This window comes from Monodon monoceros, unplaced genomic scaffold (assembly GCF_005190385.1).
Source record: "Monodon monoceros isolate NGI ecotype Baffin Bay Population unplaced genomic scaffold, NGI_Narwhal_1 Super_Scaffold_10, whole genome shotgun sequence".
Classification (NCBI taxonomy): Eukaryota; Metazoa; Chordata; class Mammalia; order Artiodactyla; family Monodontidae; genus Monodon; species Monodon monoceros.
The window spans coordinates 44,845,797-44,872,394 of record NW_021703766.1 but is presented as its reverse complement, the minus strand read 5'-3'; the positions used below and the strand labels follow the sequence as shown (position 1 = coordinate 44,872,394).

At 47.1% G+C, this 26,598-nt stretch overlaps 1 protein-coding gene across 1 annotated transcript; it reads right to left on the bottom strand.

Moving 5' to 3' along the window:
* On the bottom strand, window positions 1–26,598 carry SPINT2 (serine peptidase inhibitor, Kunitz type 2). The gene is made up of 7 exons (XM_029213536.1): window positions 26,257–26,598; window positions 7,739–7,909; window positions 4,486–4,539; window positions 3,118–3,171; window positions 2,386–2,547; window positions 1,990–2,025; window positions 1–661 (listed from the first exon to the last, which is right to left on the bottom strand). The coding sequence occupies exons 1-7, from the start codon at window positions 26,360–26,362 to the stop codon at window positions 495–497; spliced, it is 750 nt and encodes a 249-aa protein (XP_029069369.1). The 5' UTR covers window positions 26,363–26,598; the 3' UTR covers window positions 1–494.

Below are 26,598 nucleotides of genomic sequence, written 5' to 3'. Positions count from 1 at the left end.
TTTATTTTAAAAGGGAAGGCCGTTTTTATTAAACTTGTACATTTAACTTTCTTCCTTTCAGAATCCTAATTAAAAAAACTTATGTTTCTGCTTACTTAAAAAAAAAACAGAAAACAAACAAAGGAAACTATTAAAACATCACTTTTGTGATGGGAAAGGAGGCAACAGGATTCAACATAAGCTAAGAAAACTATACCTGGAGCAAAGAAATAAATTGAAGAGGAACCGACTCCGATCTAGGGCTAGAACATCTGCAACGTGCACAGCCCTTCATTAAGAGAATTTCCAAAGCAAACCCATCCCGGGAGACCAGGGAGCAGCCCTCTTACCTTCTGGATTAACAAACAGGCCAAAAGCCCTAATGATCGCGCAAATACAGACAAATCACTCTATTTGAAAAAGCACACACGTGTTCGACACTTGTCTCTCCTCCCTTCGCAGATTCTCTTCATTAACAGGGGGTTGAGGAGGGCAGCCCCTTGGCGACAGGGCGTTCACAGGACGTAAGTGTTCTTCACCAGGTGCTCCTTGTCGTCCCCAGAGCTCCAGACAGTACGGAGGGTGCGCTCCTGGTTCCTCCGCGCCACCCTGATCAGGCAGACCACGGAGGCTCCCAGCAAGAGGACCAGGACCATCACGAACAGCCCTGCCAGGACCACCACTGTGGATGAGAGAGAGGCCTCAGAACCAGCAGGATGAGGCGGGCCATAGCCAGAGTGTCCACGTGGGCTTGGGAGGTAGACCAGCAGCCCTTGGGCCAGACGTCCCCCCACCCCAACCCAGAAGGCTCTGGAGAACTGACACTGCTTGACAGGAAGTCCTCAAGGAGAGTCCCTACAGTCTTGAGAAGTAGGTTCCTGAAAAAAGGAGATGCTATGCTATGTGCACATGGACAGAGTGGCTACTTGTGTTCCTCCTTTTTGAACAAAAAATCCCCACTTCAACTCTGTACTACCCTGCCACCTCTCTGCGGCAATCTGTACGGGAAAAGCACACATCTCTGGTGTGTGTGTGCAAACACACACCCCCCTCCCCCAACCAGCCACAGAGAAAGATGTGGCCCTGCAGTTGGCTGGGGTGGCTGCCTGTGGAATGAGGAAAGGGCAGAGGCATGGGTATATTCGGAGCAGGGCCGGGAGGGGACCCTCATGCTCCTAACTGCCCAGGTAGATTTAATAGTGGTTGCCCCACTGCAGTCCCACTGGTCAGTTAAGATGCTTTTTCTTCAGGTGGGGCTCCACCTAAGGAATGTGGCCTCCTATGGCAGGTACCCGGCTCCCTCTCCCCACTTGGCTGCAGAATTGGACAGGGTCAATTCACTCTCCATCTCCAACCGTCCAGATCCTTATGCCTGGCAAACCAGGTTCCAGTTTTATTTCTCTTCTAAAGCAGAGCAGACACACAGGCCAGGCCTGGACTCCTTAACAGGGAAACAGGTGGAAAGAGGCCAAACCAGTGTGGCAGGTCTTTTGTGCAAACACTACCATCCATGATTCAGGCTCAGAATCAGAAACAAAAGCTAGAGGAGGCCTAGCCTCCTTGTCAGACCAGACTGCTTGGGGACAACAGCACTGGCTGGGGCCATGCTCCACCCACACATGGCAAGGGCTTTCCACCCTCCTTTGTTATCACCCATGACCAACTCTGTACACCCCATGGCAGTAAAGATCCCCCCCAAAACCTGGAGTTAGTCCCAGGCCTGCGTGCAGCAGATCCCACACACCTCAAACAGTAGGAGGTGTCCCCCAGTCACCCCCAGGCTGCCTAGGCAGAGACGGCCTCACTCCTAACCCGTTTATTACACTGTACAATGGGACAAACATCCACCACATGTTCCAAGCTGCCTGGCCGTTCTCGTGCAGAAACACGACTTTCTAACAAAACGACGTTTACAGTGAAGGATGATGTGCCCAAGACAACATGAGCCTGCAAAAAACACAGCTGAGCTTAGTCAAGGCAGGCAGGTGGAGGGGGCAAGAGGCCGTTTACCTTTAGTGCGGGGCAGGGCAGGATACAACTGCTTGCCTGGAAGAAAACACACAACCCTGAGGTCAGCTTTCAGCCCTCCTCCCCTCACAGCTGCAGCCACCTGAGGATTCCCCTCAGCCCTGGGCCTTCACGCTCTTTCTGAACGGCTTCTTCCAGCTCTTCTGAGGGTTCTGAGACCTTGCCACCCCAGTAGGGACCTAGGACACATGTGCCCAACAGCTGGAGCCACAGCCCACCCCCTTCCCCACCAGGGAGCCAGAGAAGACTAATGGCAGAGACCAAATGACAGCATTTCCAAGGCCTTCATTTTAGGGATGAGGAAAGGGACTGGTGTCCTCTCGGGAGGGTTCATCTGCCCATGGTTGTTTCTTGGATTTAGGAGTCAGGCAGACTCACCGAAGCAGCGCTGCATGCACTCCTCCTTGGAGAGGTAGCTGTTTTTATTGCCCCGGCATCCGCCGTAGATGAAGTTATCACAAGAGTTCTTCTCGGCATTAAAGTACCAGCGTGGGAAGGATGCGCGGCAAGGCCCAGTGATGGCCTTGGCAGTGCAGTGTTCTGGGAGTGAGACAGCCCAAGGGATACAAATTAGCAGGGCCCAGGAGAGGTGAATGGAGCTAGAATGCTCCCAAGCAGTCATATGACTGCCAGCCAATGGGGAAAACATCTCTCTGTCAAAAGAAACTTGGCCATTACAGACATGGCCATTCTGGCCCACATTTTCAGATATCTTTCTCTTTATGGCCAGACTACACTGTTATGGAGGTTATTCTATGTCAGTCACTGTTGTAGGCTCTACATGTGTTAACTCGGTCTCTGAACTTTCAAGAGAGGTCTGAACTAGGCCCCTCATTTCATAGTCAGGGACTCTGAGGCAGAGCTACAGTATCCCGCCCACAGCGCGCAGCTGGTGGGAGGCAGACCCTGCACGCCACTGCTGCCTCTCAAGCAAAGCTTCCCAAGGGCGTGCTGTGTCACATCCTGCTTCCTGCTGCCCCAGGGCATCCTCATGAGTCCTAACACCTGGGAAAGGTCGGGAAGCCCTGCTCTACAATACCCTTAATGGAAATCCTCAAGTGTGTCTCAATTCCCAATTAAGTAAGAAAACATGTTTTTTAAAAGTTATACCTTCATAGTTGAAAATATCACTGGACAGGTCATCAGAATCCTGCCTTCTGGGAACTGAAACACAAACATCCATGTCAGGGAGGCTGGAATGGACACAGGGCACGTCGCCTAGCTGGGGCTGAGTCTAAAAGGGCCCACTGAGGTACCTGGAAGGGAGTGGAGCTCCCCTCTGTGGGCAGCTTTGCTCCATCACCTCCCAGTCCTAATGGGCTCTACAGCACACACAGAATGAATGCCGTATGGGGAAGCCTGCCTGTCACCTCAGGGGTTACTATGGAAACTAATCCCAACCACAGTTTCTGGGGTGATGAGGAAGACCAGAGGTGTCCACTCTCTGACACAGGGAGGAGGGTCCCTTATTCTCTTGGGGGAATTTTCTTCTGAAACAGGACAGAAACCAGAGTTACGATGCCAGTGCCCCATGGCTCTGGATGACCTTGCAGAGGCCAGCTTGGGAATAAGCAATGAACCCAGGCAAAGCGATGGTCAGGACAGTCACAGGATTCCTAGCCTAGCAAAACTGGAAAGTGACTTTAACCTAACTCTCAGCATTCTTCAAATCCACTGAACTAATAAATGCTCACTCTCACGTGGGTGCTGATGTCAGAGTCAAAGGACCAGAATCAAGACTGCAACCAGTGTGTGGCCAGTAGCTGACTGGGGGCCATCCTCAAATGGGGTAGGCGGGGACTCTCTCCCTCCACAGCAGGTCTCACCCAGCAGAACCCACTGCCTGGGGACTGGCCTTTGGGAAAGCTGGACTGGACTTACTAGTGCGTCTGAACCACTCACCCCCGGCTCCTGGTGCAGAGTCCTTTAAGCATAAGGAGGAATGGGGCAGCTGCTGTCAGCACTACGAAGCAAGCTAACACAGAGCTCCAGATCAAGGACTGCAGTGGGAACGGAGGCGGGGGTGGCAGAAGACAGAGGACTCTTATTAGCACAGGGAGGGAGATGGACAGCCAGGACGACATGGAGCAAAGGAGATACAGCAAGCAAGGATGTGGGACAGGGCAGTGAAGACAGCACGAAGGCTGAGGCCAGGGGACTGGAAGCCAGCCCAAAGCGGGGGAAGGGGTCTGAGCCACATGCAGCAGTAGCCACAATCCCTTATCCCCCAGGAGGAGGCTGAGGTCAGCCAGGAAGCACTGTAGAATCCCTCAGCCCTCTTGTCTGCTGAACTCCCCAGCGGAAGGATGCTGGCCAGGAGCCAGAAGCTGGCAGCCCAGGCAGAGCCCCTGTTCACCAGCTCTGAGTAAACAGAACCAGGAGGTGGAAGCCCTTGTACAACGCCCAAATTAAAAATGTCCTTTCACATTAGCCATCTGGATGGCCCTCATTCCATCCTGGGTCTTTTTAAGAACTTACCACTTGGGACAGAGGAATCTGCTCCATTCCTGGACAGATCATTGATGGTGTTCACTACAAGAGGACAAATAAACAGCACAGTGAGAAAGTGTACCTCTAAGACTGCCTGGTGAAACAAAACAAGCTGTATCCCTGAGGAGGCTTGGTCCTGTGTGCCTCTCACAGCGACTCCCATTTCTCCTTTATGTGGGCCCTTCAGTGCACATGCTGGACCACAAACCTGCCAGAACTTGGAAAATAAGGAACCAAGACTGCCCTTGTGGGTTAAATTTTAAGATCAACCAGCTGGGAATCCGAGCAAAGACGTGTGAAATGACATTATAAAAAGACAGAATGGCTTCCAGGGCCAAATAACCTGTGGAACTGTATTAACTCACCCAATGAATTAAAAAAGTGAAGGGCGTGGGACTTCCCTGGTGGCGCAGTGGATAACACTATGCGCTCCCCAGTGGTTAAGAACCCGCCTGCCAATGCAGGGGACACAGGTTCGAGCCCTGGTCTGGGAAGATCCCACATGCCACGGAGCAACTAAGCCCGTGCACCACAATTACTGAGCCTGCACTCTAGAGCCCGTGAGCCACAACTACTGAGCCCGCGTGCCACAACTACTGAAGTCCGGGTGCCTAGAGCCCGTGCTCTGCAACAAAGAGAAGCCACCGCAATGAGAAGCCCGCGCACTGCAATGAAGAGTAGCCCCCGCTCGACACAACTAGAGAAAGCCCGTGCAGCAATGAGGACCCAATGCAGCCAAAAATAAATAAATAAATTTATTTTTTAAAAAAAGATGCAGGTGTGTTAAAAAAAAAAAGACTATGCGCTCCCAATGCAGGGGGCCTGGGTTCAATCCCTGGTCAGGGAACTCGATCCCACATGCATGCTGCAACTAAGAATTCGCAGGCCGCAACTAAGAGTTCGCAGGCCACGACTAAGGCGCCCGTGTGCCACAACTAAGAAGCCCACCTGCCGCAACAAAGAAGCCTGACAGTTGCAACTAAGGAGCCCATGTGCCACAACGAAGACCCGGCACAACCAAATAAATAAATATTTTTTAAAAAGTGAAGGGTGTGCTCAGCACTGTGAATGTACTTCATGCTACTAAACTGTGCACTTAAAAATGGTTAAATGCTAAATTATACGTTATGTATATATATATATATTTTGTGTGTGTGTGTGTGGTACGCGGGCCTCTCACTGTTGTGGCCTCTCCCGTTGCTGAGCACAGGCTCCAGACGCGCAGGCTCAGCGGCCATAGCTCATGGGCCCAGCTGTTCCGCAGCATGTGGGATCCTTCCAGACTGGGGCACAAACCCGTGTCCCCTGCATCAGCAGGCGGACTCTCAACCACTGCGCCACCAGGGAAGCCCACGTTATGTATATTTTATCTTGCACACACACAAAGCTAAGAGCGTGGGTGCAAGTGCAAAAAAGGGAGCGCTGGCAGGGTCCAGGAGGGAGGAACCCTCCCTTGTGCAGAGGCGTGGGGCTGGCCTAACCTGATGCCATTACACATTCCCATCACAAACCAGCTCCTCCAGTTCTGCCTCTCCCCTCAACAAGCGATGTTCTGGGAATGTCGCTGAGAGGTTTGCCTACACAAACTAAGGGTGCAGGCACAGGGACAGAAGTGTCTGGTCCCTTTGGTGGTTCTGGTTCTCATTATAATTAATTAATAAACTGGCATTCTCATTATCATTTGGTTCCCCACAGAGCTTGCCTGCCTGGGAGAAAATATGTTGGCAAAGAGAACGCCTCAGGAGCTGTGCAGTGCAGCCACGCTCGGGTGCCAGCAAATGAGCTTTCCGGGACGTCAAGGCTGGGGCCAGACTCTGGCTTGACCTCTAGGAAGATAGCTGTCTGCCTTCTCCCAGCAAAACACTACACCCTGTGGCTCCTTGCAGAGACATCCCGCCTTAATGCCCACTGTCCACTGCTTGTGTTCTTAAAACTTAACTTTCCCCCTGAGAAACCAAGGAGTAACCAGAACGGCATGTACATTTGCTACTGTCAACTCCTGACTGGAAAAGGACAGAAAAGGTAGCAAAAAACATTTCCCCTTAATTCCTTCCCTGACACTGGATCACAGCTGATGGCGGAAAACCACATACAATAAATGGTATTTTTCTCCATCACCATCTGGTAAGGTTGCCAGTTGCCCCCCCCACCCCCGCCCCAAAACAGATGAGGAACTCATCTGTACAATCCAAAACTAATACCAGCCACCTCGGCTCTCCAAACACTTGCTGAGCGCCTTCCGGGCACTGGGCACACAAAGATCAATAAAATGTTCCTCAAGGCACTCAGTCACTGCTGGGCTTGTGTGTCTGTGCATTATGTTTTAAACCTCAGTTCACAGCCAAGACCACTGTTGTCTTCCTCTCTTTACACAAAACTTTAATAAGCTTATCTGATTTCTGAATGCAGAGTTCAAAGCCAAGAGAGATTACAGCCAGCGCGGTGAGCACTGAGGGCACCAGCGCATTCTGACACAGAATCATAATCCAGAGTCTAAACACTGACGCCAAGCTGTCAGGAAAGGATGCAAGAAGTCCCGGAACAATGTTAAGGAAATCGCCAATGAAAATCTTTGACAGTTTGGCTGGCCCAATCCGCGGGTCTCTGGAACACCTAGGAAGGATCAGGCCCCAGAGGGCCAATATCGCACTGCCATCAGGTCTCAAGGAGTCCCTCGAGGCTCCGTTCAGAGCCGGTGCACACTGTTGTGGGGCTTTAGGTTTTTATTTACACTGGGAGGCTCTCAGGGTCAACATTATCTTGATTCCACAGAATCCCTCACGAAGGCTGAGAGAAGGATGGATTCCAGAAGTATGTTCTAGTTTTAACTTGATTCATAACTTGGCTGGCTGGGTGAGCTTCTCAAGTCATTTGTCCCAAAGGTAAAAATAACCCAAATGCCCAGGAAGCAAGGAGGGCAGCCCATCCAAGGAGACCTGGAGGACTCTGCTCATACCAGGCCTGGCATGGGACCTGCTCTCAGTAGTGGGAGAAGGGAAGTTGGGGAGAAGACGCAGTCATGTCACCCCTCCCCTGGCTCCAGTCTGCGGCCTACTCTCCCCTTTCTGGGAAGAGGAGGGAGGATACCGCTGTGAAACCACCATGTGGGCGACCTTCACACTGTGCCTGTTTCTTCTGCTTTTAAAAACGTCTCCCAGTTTCAGCAGTGAAGAACTTTATAAATGTCCCAATTAATAAAGTGTCTCTAGATAATAAAACTTCCCCAACAGCACTGTCTTACCTGTGACACCAGCACACTTTGCAAGACACTCCTCCTTGGTCATGTAATTATTGTCATTCCCTCCACAGCCTCCATACACAAACTGCTGGCAGGATCCATCAGTGACATTGTACCACCACCTAGGGATGGAGGCCCGGCATTTTCCCACACTCTTCGAAACTCGGCAAAAATCTAAAACACAACCAACCAGAGACCAGTTAGCTTGGCAGGGCAATTCTGGCAAGACAGAACATGCACAGACCTGTAGGAGAAGGCCCACAGCTTTCCAGAGCCCCAAGAGGAGAACCAGAGCCTTAAGTTTCAGCACAGTTCCTCTGTGAGCTGCTTCTGAAGTGTCGCCATCAGGCCTACCTAGTGATTCCTTCTTTGTATAGGAAGGCATCATCTAACAACAAAGACACCAACCCACCAGACTGAACTGAATTTCAGTTGCGTGTTGATTTGGTCCCTGCCCCCATTATCAAACACACACACATCCAGTATAGAAAAAGGACTTTCAAAGGCAAAAAACCAGACTGCAGGATCCTTCTGGATATGTGCCCGTCTCACTGGGCCAAGGGGAGCTTAGCACTGAAAGGCCAGAGCTGGGACTTCCCTGGTGGCACAGTGGTTAAGGATCTACCTGCCAACGCAGGGGACAAGGGTTCGAGCCCTGGTCTGGGAAGATCCCACATGTCACGGAACAACTAAGCCTGTGCACCACAACTACTGAGCCTGCACTCTAGAGCCCACGAGTCACAACTACTGAGCCCACATGCCACAACTACTGAAGCCCACGCGCCTAGAGCCCGTGCTCCACAACAAAGAGAAGCCAGCGGGCTTCCCTGGTGGCACAGTGGTTAAGAGTCCGCCTGCCGATGAAAGGGACACGGGTTCGTGTCCTGGTCCGGGAAGATCCCACATGCTGCGGAGCGGCTGGGTCCGTGAGCCATGGCCGCTGAGCCTGTGCGTCTGGAGCCTGTGCTCCGCAACGGGAGAGGCCACAACAGTGAGAGGCCCGCGTACCGCAAAAAAAAAAAAAAAAAAAAAAGAGAGAAGCCAGCACAATGAGAAGCCCGTGCACCACAACAAAGAGTAGCCCCTGCTCGCTGCAACTAGAGAAAGCCTGCATGCACCAAAGAAGACCCAAAGCAGCCAAAAATTAATTAATTAATTAATTAAAAAAATAAAAGAAAGCCCAGAGCTGGCAATGCACGGTCAGGAAGGAAACACACGGTCTGGTGCTCTTAGTGCCCCACAGAAGGACCTTTCCTAACTTTTCCTGTCTACTCTCTGCCAGGATAGGCCACTTCATAGTCAAATTACCACAAGAGCCTCAGAAAGAAGCTCCCTAATGTTAGTTCCCCCAACTGCCAACCTTCCAGAGACAACTAAGGTCACTCCTCTGCTTCGGCGCTTATGATGGCTCCCCCAATATGAGCACACCAAGATGGGCTGGGTTACAAGGTGTCCTAAAATCTGGCCCCACTCTAGTACAAGGAAAACAGAACAATGTTACAATTGCAGCCAGATAGATCTGCCTGCAGAAGGCCTAGAAATCTGCTCTCTCTTAAAAAGGGACAGATAAACAAGTGCTGGAGGTATCACCTGCACTAGAATGAGACTTTCTCCTGGAGGAATCAGGAGGATTGAAAGCAACTTGGAAAGGGAGTAACCTGACCATGTGATTCAACGTGTGCTCTGCACCACCATAACACCCCCTCCTGGCATCACAAGTCCACATCACCTCTCCCTACACCCTGGCCTCCTACATCTCTGCCTTCTGGCATCAGGGCATTCCACCCTGCCCTGGGCCTAGCACAGGGTGCTTCATAAACATCTCAAATAAAAACATCCTAGGGCCCAAAACTTGGTTATATGCTGTCATTTACTCCTCCCTAGTTGTTTTCATGTTTGCTAGGTTTACCTCACCAACTAGGGGATGCCTTTCGAAAGTACAGAGAGCAGGATTTGTGCTTCTCTTGCGTCTCCCAAAATACATCACAACGATGGGCAAGAAACCAAATGTTCCACAAAACATCTATCTATGGACAAAAAAGGTTGGTGCTATGCAAAACAAACACCCCAAGAAACTCACACACACACCAATAAATCACAGGTAACTAGTAGAGCAGAAAAAGCATACTCTGAAGTAAAAAAAATGCTCTGTTAATTTGCAAGCAACCGTCAATGAAATCACCAGTTAGAAAGTATCTTATCTGGGGACCTCCCTGGTGGCACAGTGGATAAGACTCCGCACTCCCAATGCAGGGGGCCCGGATTCGACTAGATCCCACATGCATGCCTCAACTAAGAGTTTGCATGCCACAACTAAGGAGCCCACCTGCCGCAACTAAGACCCAGCACAACCAAAAAAAAAAAAAAAAGTACCTTATCTGGATACTTCATATGAATGGAATCATACGATATGTTCAGAAAAGGCAAATCAATAGAGACAGGAAGTAGATTAGTGTTTGCCTGGTGTTGGGGGTGTGGAGCGGAGAGTGACTGCAAATGGGCACAGGGATGGATCTTTTGGGGCTGATGGAAATGTTCTAAAATTGGATTGGGGGGATGGTTGTACAACTCTGTAAATGTACCAAAAGTCATTGGATTGTATACTTTTTTTTTTTTTTTTTGGTGGTACGCGGGCCTCTCACTGTTGTGGCCTCTCCCGTTGCGGAACACAGGCTCCAGATGCGCAGGCTCAGCGGCCATGGCTCACGGGCCTAGCCGCTCTGCGGCATGTAGGATCTTCCTGGACCAGGGCACGAACCTGTGTCCCCTGCATCGGCAGGCGGACTCTCAACCACTGCGCCACCAGGGAAGCCCTGGGTTGTATACTTAAAACAAGTGATTTTATGGTATGTAAATACTTTACTAAATCAGTTTTTTTTTAAAATAGGCCCAGGCACCTTTTGTCCATATAACACATCAACCAGAACCAGCTGGGTGTGCACCTGGAACAGGTACTTTTGACAATGTGCAAAGGTCACAGAACAAACGCAATCAACAAGGCCCAGGGAAGACACGGAAGGAGAAGAGTTCTTTGGTATATATTTCTGCCCAATCCACATGGCTGTCAAATGCCAGAGGCAGCACTGCTAAAAACAAGACAAGATGGAGAGGACCCACATGTGATCCACTTATGATCCAAAACTGAAAACAACATCAAGGCGGGAGCACCCCACTGCTGCCGAGGTTTGGCAACAGCCTATCAAATGCCCTGCCAAGCTGAGAGCCCTGGGGATCATTGACTGCTTTGTGTCCTTGCTTCCTGAGCAGCTTCACGTACAATCTTTTAAACAAAAACCCTGAGGGGGAATTGTACACTTTAAATGGGTCAACTGTACAGAATGTGAATTATGTCTCAATTGAAACAAACACCTGAGAGGGGCCAAACAAAGCTCAAGCCAGCCAGGTGGGAACTGCCAGACACCACAGCAGAGAATGCAGCAGGGCGAACACAGTATAAAGGGTGAGAACTGGGTGGCTTTTCACAAGCAAGGGTGCCAGATACATTCTGTGCAGGTATAGAAGCCTGAGGGTGCATAAAGAGGAAGAGGGAAAAGCTCATCTAGGGATGGAGGGCAGTTACCTTGGTGAAGTAAACACTGCACAGAAGCTGGCCCTCATCTTTGTAGGCTCAGACAGGCACTCTAAGTGCCCCAGAGCTGAGGAGGCACAGGGATGCTGATCTTACTAACAAAGCACACAGGAGGATACTGAGAAAATAACTGTCCAGCGGGGTGGATGTGTACCAACATACCACCTTGGAGACCAAGCTGAAATGGAGCAGGTGACTTGGAGTCACAGTAAGGAAGTTTTCCGTAGGATTCCTGTGAACTTACTCTCTACTGGGATCTACCACGCAGACTAGAGGCTTGCAGCAGACAGCTCGGGAAGCGCTTAGGTCAAGAGAGCACAGTCAAGGTCTGCCTCTGGAACACTTACTTTTCTGACTTCCACCACTGACCAATGCCTCTTCCTGACTGGACCATTCTTTCTGTAGATGTGATGGTTCCTTCATTATAAATCTTGTGGGCCTGAGAGGCTATTCTGTCTCAGACGGCTGCTCTTATTTGCTGTCAATGATCACACATTGATCTCATAGTTTAAGTTTCAGAAGCAGCCTTATTTTCAGTTTCAGGTTGCTTGGGTGGGGTAGGAGGGGATGGGGGTGACTTCATTTTTGTCCCAGGAGAATTTAGAAATGTCTCTTTATTAGGAGAGAACCTGGACTAAAAACACAGTATATCTGAAAAGACAGAATGCTGACAATTGTTGAAGCTGAGTGATGGTCTATGGGCACTCATAAAACTGTTTTCACTCCTTTGTGTACATTTGAAAATTCCTATAATAAAATCAGAAAAAAGCTAATCTCTTTATTTTGTTTTTATTTTTTTTTAATTGGGGTAAAAGCTGATCTTTTTAAAATAAATTTAATTAGAGTAAAAGAGCTCTAAGGGGCAGATTAGTTGGTCAAAGCTAGGTTCAATTAAGATGAAATTTAACCACACACTTACTGTGTCAAGACAGAGTCCCTTCTCTGAGTATGGAGGCTTCTTGTCAAATGGAGAAAAGTCTCATTTTGTCACATGCTTTTACTAACTAAACTGCTTTTAAGCTTCCATCATATACATTTTTACTCTCTAGGCTTAAGGAAGTAATCTCATGAAAAAGGATTTTGTTTTTGTTTGCTTGCTCGGTTCGTTTCAAAGGAGAGAATGTTCCTTTAGGAAACACAGGCCACATGTTGTTCACCTCACTCCAAATAACATCAGTGCATTTTCTCTTTTGTTGTTCTCCAAAAATCTTGTACAAAAAGCCAGAAATACTTTAGTATGTAAGATGACTTCCATGACTTATCACCTTCCTTAAAAAAACTTCAGGGCTTCCCTGGTGGCGCAGTGGTTGAGAGACCGCCTGCCGATGCTGGGGACACGGGTTCGTGCCCCGGTCCGGGAATATCCCACATGCCGCGAAGCGGCGGGGCCCGTGAGCCATGGCCGCTAAGCCTGCGTGTCCGGAGCCTGTGCTCCGCAATGGGAGAGGCCGCGTCAGTGAGAGGCCCGTGTACCGCAAAAAAAAAAAAAAAAAAGTCAAAATACTATACTTTGGTAGACCCAGCTTAAAATCAAAATGAACCAAAATGCAGAGCATGACTTATTTCTTGACACCCCGTTTCACTGCCTTCACTAAGCTTGATGCCAGGCACATTCTATGCACAATTTCTAATAGTCACAATAAAACTGTGACTCATGCAGTAACACCCCCACCCCTGCCCTTTACAAAGCAGAACACCGAGGCTTTGGGTAGGTTAAGCTAAGCAAGCAGCAGACCTGTATATGAATTTAAATGGGTCTGATCAGAGAGCACAGGCACAAACAAAACGACCCCTTGGATGGAAATAAAGAAAAAAACCACTATAGTGACAGGCAGTGGGAAAAACATGAAACTGAAGTTGCCTAAAAGCCAAAACATTCCTCAAGGCTTCATCACAACTGGAGGGCTCACCAAGGCCAGGCCCTCTGCTATGCCTGTTTATGGTGACACTCAATGACAGGGTCATCGACAGCCATACCAAAGAACTGGCCAAGGCTGAGGGGGACTCGGTTGGACAATTTTCAGGAAATTATTCCTTAATAAATAACTGTTCTTACTAAGAGATGACAAAATGATATACTGGTCTCAGAATAGTTTTGGAAAACAATCACGAAAAATATGTTTCAAGTTCTATTTCTGTGCTCACAAATGCTAGTGCAAAATTAAATACGTTCCATAAGTTTTCAAAACAGAATAAGAAAAACAGGGAAAAGCTGAAGGGCACCAAATTTGGATACACTTGCTTCAGAATATGGAAAAATGGAATTCCTGCCTTTCAGAAACAGTAACATTCTCTTGGAAAAGTATTAAAAATGGTTAAAATCACACATTATCTGACATATGAACCTAAATTACAAAACCCTGGCAGGCATTTTGAACACTGGCTATTACAAAATTGCCAAACAGACTGGTCTTTGTCATAGAAAACAGGTTTCTCTGGTTCTAAAGTTGCTTGAGCTTTTCTTAAAATTTATTTATTTAATTTTGGCTGCGTTGGGTCTTAATTGCTGCGCGCAGGCATTCTCTAGTTGCGGCGAGCGGGGACTACTCTTCGTTGCAGTGTGCGCTTCTCATTGCATTGCTTCTCTTGTTGCAGAGCTCGGGCTCTAAGGTGCGCGGGCTTCAGTAGCTGTGGCTCGCGGGCTCTAGAGCGCAGGCTCAGTAGTTGTGGCGCACAGGCTTAGTTGCTCCGTGACATGTGGGATCTTCCCGGACCAGGGATCAAACCCGTGTCCCCTGCATTGGCAGGGGGATTCTTAACCACCGCTCCACCAGGTAAGTCCCTTGATACCCTTTTTACTCCTGTGGGTGCTATAAACTGAAGAACACCAACTTCTTGCCTCACTGTATACTAATAAGCAAGCCCTGGATCACCTCACAAGCTGGGAGCTGCTCATGAAATGGTCCTTTTCCTCCCCCCGTCTGTTTTCTCTAGAGCGAAGGTCAGTAAACGTTTTTTATGATGGGCCAAATAGTAAATACAGGCAGAATAGTGTGAAATCATGCAGAGCAATGGGAACAATTATGATTGTTCCGTGACCTTTAAAATGAAAAACTGCGGGCTATAAATGTATAGAATAATAAAAATAAATAAAATAAAATGAATATTTATTTACTACACTATAAGTTAAAACATTAGAAATTTGAGAATTGGGGCTTCCTTGGTGGCGCAGTGGTTAAGAATCCGCCTGCCAATGCAGGGGACACGGGTTCGATCTCCGGTCCAGGAAGATCCCACATGCCGTGGAGCAACTGTGCGCCACAACTACTGAAGCCTGCGCACCTAGAGCCCGTGCTCCGCAACAAAAGAAGCCACCGCAATGAGAAGCCCGCGTGCATCAACAGACCCAACACAGCCAAAAATAAATAAATGAAATAAATAAGTTTATTTAAAATAAAAAAAAGAAACTTGAGAATCGAAGTGTTTAATCTTCTTTGTAAATAAATAAGTCACCAAGAGTAGTCTATACAGTGCTTGTGAAGGTCTTTTCTCATATAACTCATGATACAGAGCAAGCATCTTTTCAGTTCGCCTTAGTGAAGTGTCACACCTCTTTCTAGGTTTGGATCAGCTTCCAACATTTTATCCTTTGCTCTTTCAATGACACAAAATTGCTGAGAGTTACTTGACTTTTTGTGGAAGTTTCTGCCAGCATTACTTCCACTGGATCATCCTTTTTTTGTCACAACTACTTTCCTCATTTCTGTCGATAAGCTCCTCTGGCTGCATATCTGGTCTCAAATGGCAAGCAGTGTCAACATTCCCACAGTTAACTCATTCTTCTATCACTCCATTTATGTTCAATTGGAATTTCCCTTCCAGCGTTATCACTTTTTCTCTTTGCTACACTTTGGTGCTTTTTTTGGCCAACTTCCTCTAGTGATTAACCATTTTTGTAAACTGTCACGTATACTGGGAAACAAGGAAGCAACACAACTACATGCTTTGCTGTGTATGAACTAACAGATGTGCAGTGACCAATCACTATGCATATGTGTAATTTACACAATGATTTGTGACTGAAGAGCTAGTAGCTGAAACTTGTTCTGTACCCAAGTACTCACAGTTAATATATTGTAGTAACTGAAATCTGTGCATGTTGAAAACTGTGCAAAGCATGGACTGCCTTTCTTTCAAGCTTCATGGGTCACCTAGCCTAACTATTCAACTCTGTCATGTCGTAGCATGAAAGCAGCCTAAGGCAATATGTAAATGAACGACCATGGCTGTCATTCCAATAAAAATTTATTTCATATAACTTTTACGCCTTAAAATATTCTTTTGATTTTTTTCAACTATTAAAAAAATGCAAAAGCCATACTTAGCGTGTAGGCCATATGTAGGCAGTGACTACGAGCTGCAGTTTGCCAATCACTTCTTTAGAGAGTGTTGCTAAAAACACCCTGCTCAGATTTTCCACACCCCCCATCCCCTGTCATGTCACAGAACTCAGCAGTCCTACAGGTGTGGTCAGATGCTATCACATAGACTCCTAGGGCTCACATTTCTATGACAACACTGACCACGCCTTCCTCAGGTTAATCCTTTGCCAAAAATGCTGCAGCACACCCTTCCATCACTAAAAACAGCTCTACTCTTTTCATTAAAGCCACTTAGAATTCTAAGGATAATGGCCAAAGGGAAATGATTTGCTACAATAATCCTCAGACATCTGAAAATACTATTTTATACAAAAAAATAGGAGAGCATACAGTTCACTCCTCAGTATCAAAAAGCAAACAAGGAAGAATCAATTAATTCAAGAGTTTCAAAGAACAGGGGCAACTATTACCACATCCACAAAGGGCTTGGTACGCACAGACCTACAATAGCTGAAAATTCACCACCAGAACACCCTGTTCGTGCTAGTGAAATAACTTGTGAGACATCCACATAATCGAATACTCAGAGTTGTTTAAAATAGACAACTGGGGCTTCCCTGGTGGCGCAGTGGTTGAGAGTCTGCCTGCCGATGCAGGGGACACGGGTTCGTGCCCTGGTCTGGGAAGATCCCACATGCCGCGGAGCAGCTGGGCCCGTGAGCCATGGCCGCTGAGCCTGCGCGTCCAGAGCCGCAACGGGAGAGGCCACAACAGTGAGAGGTCCGCGTACCGCAAAGAAAATAAATAAATAAAATAAAATAGACAACTACGTATGTGCTGGTATAGAAAAGTGTCTGAGAGAAAAAAAGCAAAAGAATGTTTTACATATTATGATTCCTTTTAAAATTTTTAATTTAGATATGAATCTACCTTTAGGGAAAGAGACTAAAGGAGGAAGAAGCTTTTCCAGTTTTTCTTTTCCATCTGTATCTTTTAGTACAATTTGAGTATTCTAATTTTGTGAATGCATTACTTTTATTTTCTTTAAGGGTTTTATCTGGAGAGTGGATTATAGTCATCCCTTTTGTTTGCTTAAATTTTTCAGTTAAATTTTTCATGGTAAATAAAACTGAATGTACTAAATTCCCTAGTATCTTGAACAGTAGTAAGCAACAAGTGTTTGGTGAATAGCTAATATATGTAAATAGGGCGATCATATAATTTATCCTCCAGATCAAGACACTTTTCAGAGTGAAAAGGGGTATTCTTTTTTTTTTTTGCGGTACGCGGGCCTCTCACTGTTGTGGCCTCTCCCGTTGCGGAGCACAGGCTCCAGATGCGCAGGCTCAGCGGCCATGGCTCACGGGCCCAGCCGCTCCGCAGCATGTGGGATCCTCCCAGACCGGGGCACGAACCCGCGCCCCCTGCATTGGCAGGAGGACTCTCAACCACTGCGCCACCAGGGAAGCCCGAAAAGGGAAATTCTTAATAGTTACCGTGGGAAACACAGTGGCATAAATTGGAACCCTCCAAGGGAAACTGAGCTGAGTAGCCATCCTACATAGAAGGCACCCACTGGGAATGTAGTCCTTGACCTCCAGGGGTTTACAATTAAGTTAGAGCCACAAGACTGGCTTGGATAGAAGAAGAAAAAGAAAATCACCCAAGGTAAAATATTACAATCACACCCTAAATTCAAAGGGCTTGTAAGCCACACAAGGTACAAAGGAAATGAGCAAAGGATCTGGTATAGGGAAGTGACACAATAAGGAAGAGTCGCTTGGCAAAAGTGTGCAGGACAGATGAGAGGACAGGGCCTGTAGGAAGCTGTTCTGGTAAAGGACCAGTGTGTGCAGGAATTCCTGGCTGCCTCTTACTAGCCCACTGTCTTGGGGGGGGGATGGGAGGCAGCTTTCCTAACCTCCCTGCACACCCATTTCCTCATTCATAATAAGGGGACAATAACACATGCAACAAAAATGTATAAACCTCTCAATAAAGCTGGAAAATGTATAAACCCAGTATTCTTCAATTCGGCAAGCCCCATATTCTCTGATTTAGGCCTGGCTAATCAAAAAAAAGTGCAGATTTTGGAGGCTTAGAGTATCTAAATCAGACTCTTGGGAGGCTTAGGAAGATAAGGCAAAGCTCTGATTATAGACCTATCATATCTGTGACATAATTAGAAATATGTATTTGGTCTCTCCCCGCCTGCCCTTCCTGATACAGAGCTCCTAAAACCCTTGTAATTTCCTGAGAGCTGGAGCATGTTCTATTCTAATATTCGTTCTTGGACCCACGTTTCTGACACAAGAACTAAAACCCTGGCAATCTCTGGAGTAGTACGATTGTCTTTTTGTATGCCAATGAGATGATAGTGGCTGGGGGAGCCCTAGAAAGCTTCAGGGTGGGGGCTGGGGGAATTCCCTGGCGGTCCAGCAGTTAGGAGTCCTCGCTTTAACTGCAGAGGGCCCTGGTTGGTGAACTAAGGTCCGGCAAATCTTGTGGCACGGCCAAAAAAAAAGGATGGGGGCTGGTTGCCAGAAAAACCAAGGCAAGATTAAAGGGTTGGACCTTTCAGCCCCACCCCCTATTCTCCGGGGAGGGGAGAGGGGTGGAATATTGAGTTAATAATCAATCATGCCTATGTGATGAAGCTTCCATAAAATACCCCAACTGAAGGGGTTAGGAGAGCTTCTGGTTGGTGAACACATCCACATGCCAAAAAGGTGGCTCACACAAGGACAGAAGGACAGAAGCTCCTACACTGAGGACCCTTCCAGACCTCTGTCTTCATTTAGCTGTTGATTTGTATCCTTTATAATAAACTGGTAAACGTGTTACCCTGAGTTCTGTGAGCCACTCTAGCAAATTGGATCCAAGGGGGTCATGGCAACACTTGATTTATAGCAGGTTGGTGAAAATGACAGGGGACAACCTTGGACTTTGACTGGCATTTGAAGGGGGGAGAGGGAGTCTTGCGAGACTGAGCCCTTAACCTACAGGATCTGTGCTCACTCCCTGCGGTTTCAGAATTGAGTTAAATTGCCAAACACCCAATCCGTGTCTGCTGAGAACTGCTTGATGTGGAAAAACCCACACATCTTGTATCAGAAATATTCTCTGCAGTAAACAGGAAAGTTTCCTCTTTAAAATTCCTTCAGGTTACAGTGAAAGCTGAAATGTTAGCAAGAGAACTAACTTGAGGACATTATAAATACAACTCAGCCCAAATTGAAGTGAAGGCCTCTCTGTGTGATTTGTACCCATTCTGGATCTACTTAGTATAAAAATGTTTTTTGACAAGTTTGTTAGCAGTAAGTCCCATTTTGTGACACCTAGATTTTTGTTTCCTGCTGTGGAATGCACCATTTATTAATCTTGAGGTTATCTTGACCATGGCCTGTCTGGGAAAGGGCATTTGCTCAATGTAATTTGAATTCACTAGTGAGTAATAAAGTGGGGAGATTCAGCTGGCTTTCCCTCCATAGGTCCCATTGAGTTAAACTCTGTGGACTTGCAGATGCATTTCTTAAAAACAATTCAAATGGAAGGGACTTCTTTGACACAGGGAACAATCATTACGAGTGTTGTGAAAATTAAAGGCGTTTTTTTACTCCATTATAAGGGCTTAAAACATTTGGCACAAAGCTTTGAGTAAGTAGTAGATATTATATTTTTATGAAGACCAGACTACTGTAGGAACAGTGGGAATGAAGATAAAGAGAAGGATGACACATTTCACTAGTAAGTCCAACTGAATGTGGTGACTGACAGGATAGAGGGGATATGGAAAACCAAAGTACAAACTCAAGTCAGTGAGTTGATCAAACCAACCCAACCATCACTCCTTCCCTTTGCTTTTCCTGCTATGCAACCACCTGCCATGGCTGAAGACACAAAATTCCTTATCTTCACCTACAGTAAGACAATGGCAGACTATCACAGAGGTCAAAGTCCTGCAACACTACAGTATCAGGAGATTAAGAGGTTGGACACAAGAAAATAAGAAAAATTATGCCTTGGTTACCCATTTGGACTTCAAGTTATCTTTTCACCGAGGAATGAGAGAATATTAAAGTTCTGTGTGAGTGAAGAGGTACTGAATACCAGGGAGGCAGACATTCAAGGCTGCTTTAATTCTACTGTGCCAAATTCCAAAGTTGACATTTATTTTACAATCAGTCTTATTTCAAGGTGATCTATAAATCCAGCTATTTTGCTTAGTTGGATAGGTTCTACATACTTGAAGGCTTCTGTTTCTAGTACAGAAAGCCACTAACTACCCACGTCCTCTAGGTTGTGGTGCCTGGAAGTTGTCATTATTAGGATAAGTAATTCAGAAACTTTAAAATAACCCCTAGGTGTTTATGAGGAAAGAACATTTACAATAACAAATCCAACTTAAACTACAAGGCTCATAAAATCTTGTTGTTTTAGATATATAATCTTGGCATTTTAGATATAAAATATTTAGATATAAAGGTTTACATTCCATAAACTATCAGCACAATGCAAACCACCACCCCTATCCACTGTCACCTCATACTCATCACTCAAGCAGGACTACAAATTCTACCCTTACCTAAATTCATAACTAGAATCACAGCGCTCCATCTGAATAATTTGTAAGGAAGGGCTTCCCTGGTGGCACAGTAGTTAGGAATCCACTTGCCAGTGCAGTGGACATGGGTTCGAGCCCTGGTCCGGGAAGATCCCACATGCCGTGGAGCAACTAAGCCCATGCGCCACAACTACTGAGCCTGTGCTCTAGAGCCTGTGAGGTACAACTACTGAGCCCACGTGCCACAACTACCAAAGCCCGTGCGCCTAGAGCCCGTGCTCCGCAACAAGAGAAGCCACCGCAATGAGAAGCCCGCCTCACCGCAACTAGAGAAAGCCCGCGGGCAGTAACAAAGACCCAACGCAGCCAAAAAAAAACACAAATTTTAGAAAAACGTCCTAAATGTTAAAAAAAAAAAAAATTTTGTAAGCAAACAGTAGCTTCAAAGTCTTTCATGGAATTATCTGTTAATTCACATTCAGGGGTTCTTAACCTTTTTTGAAAAATGGACCATTTTCAGAAACTTACAGCTAACAGGCCCTCTACCTAGAGCAATGTTTCTCAATCTTTTTTTCCATTATCACCCCACCCCAGGAGCCTTTGTAGACGTGTTTTTCCTAAGCACCACACTAAATTTCAATACCACAGACATATATCTATCTATGTAGCCCTTTGAAAGGTCAAAAACTATTATATCTAATATTATTTCATCCCCACCCCCACCCCAAACATGCCCTAGACTCTAAATGACTGACCCTGGAATAAACATGGACAAAGTACCACATATGAACTCAGGAACTTCAGATTACGGGGCTTCTGAGGCCAGGGACCCAGGACCCCATTGGTGAGATCCATCAAACACTTGCCCTCATTTCTAAAATGGCTTTCCAATAATGAAAAATGTGCTTCAAATAAACTTCAAAGTAACTAACTCCAAAGTTCATGGGCCTCAGCATCCAAGTTCCAGCACTCCTTCGTAAGTTTTCAAAAAGGTCTTGTCAGAAACAAGTGAAATGACATTTGTGACCAGGATCACACAAGGACATCCATAATCCATACACTAATGCTTCTGGGGTCATTTGCAAATTCCTCATTAGTCACGTGATCAATGGGCCACCAAGGCCTCCTGGGGTTAAGTCATTTCAGTGTGACCCCTTCAGGGTTCTCTCCTGCCTCACATGAATCACAAGCTACCTCACCCCTTATTTGGCCTGTCAGTCTCAGGACGTGGCAAACAGAGGTTTGGCTGCCTGGCCAACTACCTGAAGACAAGCCTGAATGTTGTAAATGACTCTGGGGATAGGTAAAATGAGAAACAGGTTGGGGGCTGGCTTTCTCTATTACAGGCTGACTTCTCAAATACTGACCAGGGCAAAGGAACGTTTCTGGTGGCAAGGGTCCACTTTCCCTCAGTGGACCTACAGGCAAGCCCCTCAATGTTCTTTAGGTATAGTCACCATCTGAGCCTCAAAGGCCATGTTTTTAGTACTAAGCACACCAAACCTTACCTTACTTTTTTCTTTTTTTTTTAATTGAAGTATAGTTGATCTACAATGTTTCAAGGTATACAACAAAGTGATTCAGTTTTTTATATATATATATATTCTTTTTCAGATTCTTGTCCATTATAGGTTATTACAAGATATTGAATATAGTTCCCTGTGATATACGGTAGGTCCTTGTTGTTTATTTTATATATAGTAGTGTGTATCTGTTACTCCCAAATTCCTAATTTCTCCCTCCCCCCACCTTACTTTTCTTTATAGTACTCATCACCAAGTTATCTATTCATTGTTCATTTATTTATTGTATTATCTTCTTCTCATTACAATGTAACTGCCATGGATTGGGGCGGGAGGGTGTCATCTGTTTCATTCAGTGCTTTGTTTCCAGGGCCTAAAACTGTGCCTGGCACTTGGCAGGTGTTCAATAAATATGTGCTGAATAAATATTTCAAACTGTCCTGGAACGAAACTGTCTTGCCTGCAAGTTAAACAAGTGCCTCTTCTGTGAAGGACAAGAATACAAGATGCTACTTTGGAGAACTCCCAGCTGATCACCAACACCAGCTGCACTTTCCCTCTTATCTGTCATCTTCTCTTTGGCTACTCAGTTTACAACTATCCATGGGGGTGAGGAGAAGAAAAAGGAGTGGTGACTAATAACATGCTTCTTGGAGATTTACTGGAAAGTTCACTCTTTCAGTCAAAGTTCTGGGGAAACTAATTAATCGAAGAGGTTGATGCACATGGAAGATCACTTCAAAGTGTGGTGGAGGCTCTCACATGAATGCTGCTGCACTTATCTCCAGTGGAAATTCCCAAGAACAATCAACAAAGGGCTACGGGCGAAGGAACCATTAACACAAGTTCTGATGCCCAAGGAACCACTAACACAAGTTCTGATGCATACGTTATTGGCAGCAGGAACTACACTTAACTAACCACTCCTAAAAGGAATTTTTGAGGTTCTATTCTGAAAAGGAATATATTATCTGCCCTTGTATTGATCGAAATTGTGTATTTGGGGGCACTCCAAATACCAGGACTTATCACCCGAGAAGAGATTAAAAAATCATGCACATTTGTGGCCACCTGATAAGGGGTGTTCCCTAACAACAATAACACACATACACACACTCACTGCACTGTACAATTTATAAGTAGCTATTATGTTTTATCTACCTTTGTTTCCTAAATGGGGCATACTCTTAACATGGGAGTCACAACTCTTAGAAGATACAGAGGGCAGGCCAAGTGAATAAATACAGGCTGAGAAAGACAGTCTTCTTTGTCCTTCCCAAAAGAAGTACTTGGCACCACCCCATGGGTGCTATGTGGGAACACTGGACTGGCACCGCCAGATCTACAAATTTTTCAGGCAAAGCCAAAAATAAAAATATTTCATAAAAAATTATCAATCCTAGAAACTGTACAAGTCACATAAAGCCTGTTTGAGGCCTGCTGGGAACAGCCAGTTTATAATCTCTACGTGCTTCCATGCAGACTGGCACTCTCCCTGAATGCTACGAACACCTGAACACCCACAGAAGTATCAGCTTTCCCCCACCTCCATCTGCAAAGGTCTGGAGTCAGGACACTTTGCCAAGCCTCCAAATGTCCACTGTATCCCACACCCCTTCCTCTCTGCCCTCCACCACCCAGTGCCTCACCAACATTGTCAGTCTCGAGACCATGTGACACTCCTATCACTTGCTTATCACCACATCAGCCCCAGACTCCAGTTACCCTTCATCACCCTGTTTTGTCAGCATCTCCCTTCCCCCAACTCCTGGAGTCTCTGATACTCATGGCCTATCTTAAGCAAAATCTCTCATTTCTTCAATCTCTTCTCTGAACATTCTTGTCACTTTCTTACTCTAACTGAACCCAGCTCTCCCCTGAAGATATAGCTTCTCTTGAGCCCTTCCAAGTGGGCACTGCTTCTACACCATTCTCCCTCCACCCTCAACACCCAGTTATGAATTTCATCATCAGAGTAAATCGTATCCCACCTTGTGGGTCATTTGCTGATCCAGGTCACTGCTCCTCACTTCTCCATGATTTTAGCTCCTGGCTCACTGTCACTCCCGCTGCTGCTCCTATCACCATTCTTGGTGATTTCCATATCCAGATAGGCGATCCTCCAACCACCCTGGCCTCTTGGTTCCTAGACCTCTTCTCCTTCAGTGATCTTGCCCTCCCTGCAGCCGCTCCCTCCCATGGTCACACCTAGACCTTGTCTCAATAATTGCAGCCTCTTCAGAACCTCAGTTTCATGCATCTCCCTCACTGCCCATTGTATCCTAGCTTCCTAGTTCAGTCTCTTCAAAATCTCAACTCCAACAATCCACTGGCCCTACCACCTTTCCACTACCCCTCAGCCCCCTCATGTCTTCACACAGATCATTATGATCACCCCGCTATACACATTCACTACACACTTCCCCCCCTCCACCATACTCATCTGGAGGTACCTGTGCAGCTGTGTGTGGCTGGAGAAACACCTCACTCTTAATGGATGACCTTGCTTCCTGAGAAAAATCAAAGCAATCAGAAGGGGTGGAGGGATAAAAACTACCTCCTGCCTCGAATTAAGCTGTTGAAACCTTTCATACAAATAGAACTTCAGATAAGCAAGGGCATTAGTTCACCCAGCCAGATAGGAGTACTTCTGAAAGGTCAGTAGGTCCAGCCAGCTGCAACAGCTGGGGAAGCCACTGGGAACAAACAGAAAAGGCCTCTGCAGCCCGACCTGGCTTTGTCAATTACTAGTGTGTGACCTTAGGCAAGATCTGTAACTTCACCACCACCACCAGGTTGTTTCAAGGATTAAGTGATGCACAAGAGCTCAAAGTAAGCAATAGATGTTAGCCCCAAACTCAGTTTTGATAAAGTCCCAGGCCAGGTAACTGGAAAGTATATCCTAACATAATTAATTCCCCTAAAAAAGTCCAGAAGGGCTGACAAATTCTAGTTCAGACCACAAGAATGATCAACGCCTGCATTCCTAATTCCCTGGAGCTGAGTCTCTCCCCACTGGCTCTTAACACTACTCCCCACCCCACAACTCAATTTTTCCTCTCTGCCTCAGGCATAGGGAAATTAACAGTCTTCAGAAGACACCACAGGTGATGATTTGGTGCACATACATCCTGCTTTCTTTCTTTCCATCCAAAATGCTGGCCTATAAAGCTACCTGGCTCCTGCCTATTTTCCCCACTTGGCATCCTCCTCCAACCCCCCACCTCTCCCGCCCAACACACTCCTGCTCTTGTCACACTGTCATCTCTTTTCCTCCAATACCACCAAGCTTGCTCCTGCCTCAAGGCCTTTGAACTCCACTACTTCCAGTTGGATCCTGAAGCCTCTGTGTCGCTGCCACTTGCTCATTCTTCATGTTGGACCTCAGCCGTCACTGTCCTGAGACCTCCCCTGACAACCAGAGCTAAAGTGGCCCCCATCGTCTTACATCATCCCTGTTTGTCTACTTCACCCCGCTCAATTACGTCTTAGTAATTTAATACTGTGGTGAATGCTCTTTATTTGAATGTTTACTCCCTGTCTCTGTCTATCCCACTAGAATATAAGCTCTCTAAGTGCAGGGACCTGGCTTGTCTGAGTCCCAGCTGTTATCACTGCTGCCACCACTGCCCCTGACACATAACAGGGGCTCAATAAATTTTGCTGAGCCAACGAATTTTTCTTTCAAGAGATCTATTGTCAAAGCCTCCTAGTGGCTGTCTGAAGCAGTAAGGTTAGACCGACACTTGTTCAAAAAGAACATTCAGGCCAAACTTCCACAGAGTTTAGAGGTTTAAACTGAGCCTTCCCCTCCACCAACCTCTAAGGACCAGGCCAAGGAATCCAAGCCCAGCTTCTCAATGCCAATATTCTTCTTATACCAAGAGGCTCCCCCCCTTGCACCCTGACAAAGTTTTTTCCCCCCAACACTTTTGCTTTTCTTTTCCTTCCTTTGGATATCACCGAGAAACACCCTTCTTCTTGGAGGCATTCTGCTGCAGCTGAACCAGAAAGCTTTCTCAGGAGGCTGCTGTCCAATATGCAAAAAGGTCGGGGTGAGGGCTTCTTTCCTGAGGCTAAAACGGCCACCAGGTCACCGAATCCAAGCCCCACCCGCTGCGGCTGGCCTCCCTGGACTTTCTTGGAACTCTTCTCTGCCAGGAAGAGGCTGGTCTTCTGTTCGGCCCCTCACCTCCTTCCTGCCACAGGAAGGGGCACTGCCACTCTTCTTGGTCAACAGCGCTAGTCTCCTTCCTCATTCACAGGAAACTTTTCCCAGGCCGGGCTCCTCCGCCTGTCCTCACTCCCAAGGGCTCCCAAACCTCTTTCCCAAGGTTCAGTCTTGCTACACACCCTGAGCTTCACCAAGTCGCCCCCAACTTCCTCCCCCGCCAATTCTCCCCGCTCAGACCCTGCCCAGGGCCTCCTCAGACCCCCACTTACCCCCTCGACCCTGCCCCTAACGCCCCGCCTTCGGCCTCTCAGCCCTCCACAGCTCCCAGGAGACCCGCCCGGGCCCTCACCGTGGGCGCCACGTTCTTCGTCGGCCGCCTCAGCCCCGGAGAGGAGCAGCGATGCCAGCAGGGCGAGGAGCGCCCAGTACCGCCTCAGCCCACAGAGCTGCGCCATGACTGGCTCCACCGGTCCGCCCAGGCGAGGCCTCGAGCTGCTCGCCGTTGGGGTCTCGCGATCAGGTGCGGGAAGACCCTTGCCGCGCACGCGCACTGGAGCGCGTCGCGTTCAGGTGTGCGCGTCCCCTCGCCACACAGGAAGTCTCCGGGAAGCACCTTTCTCGGTCCTTTGTTGTGCGGACACTCTGCCTCCTGCGCCCACGATGCTTTAGTTCGCTCCTCGCTTGCCCCGGA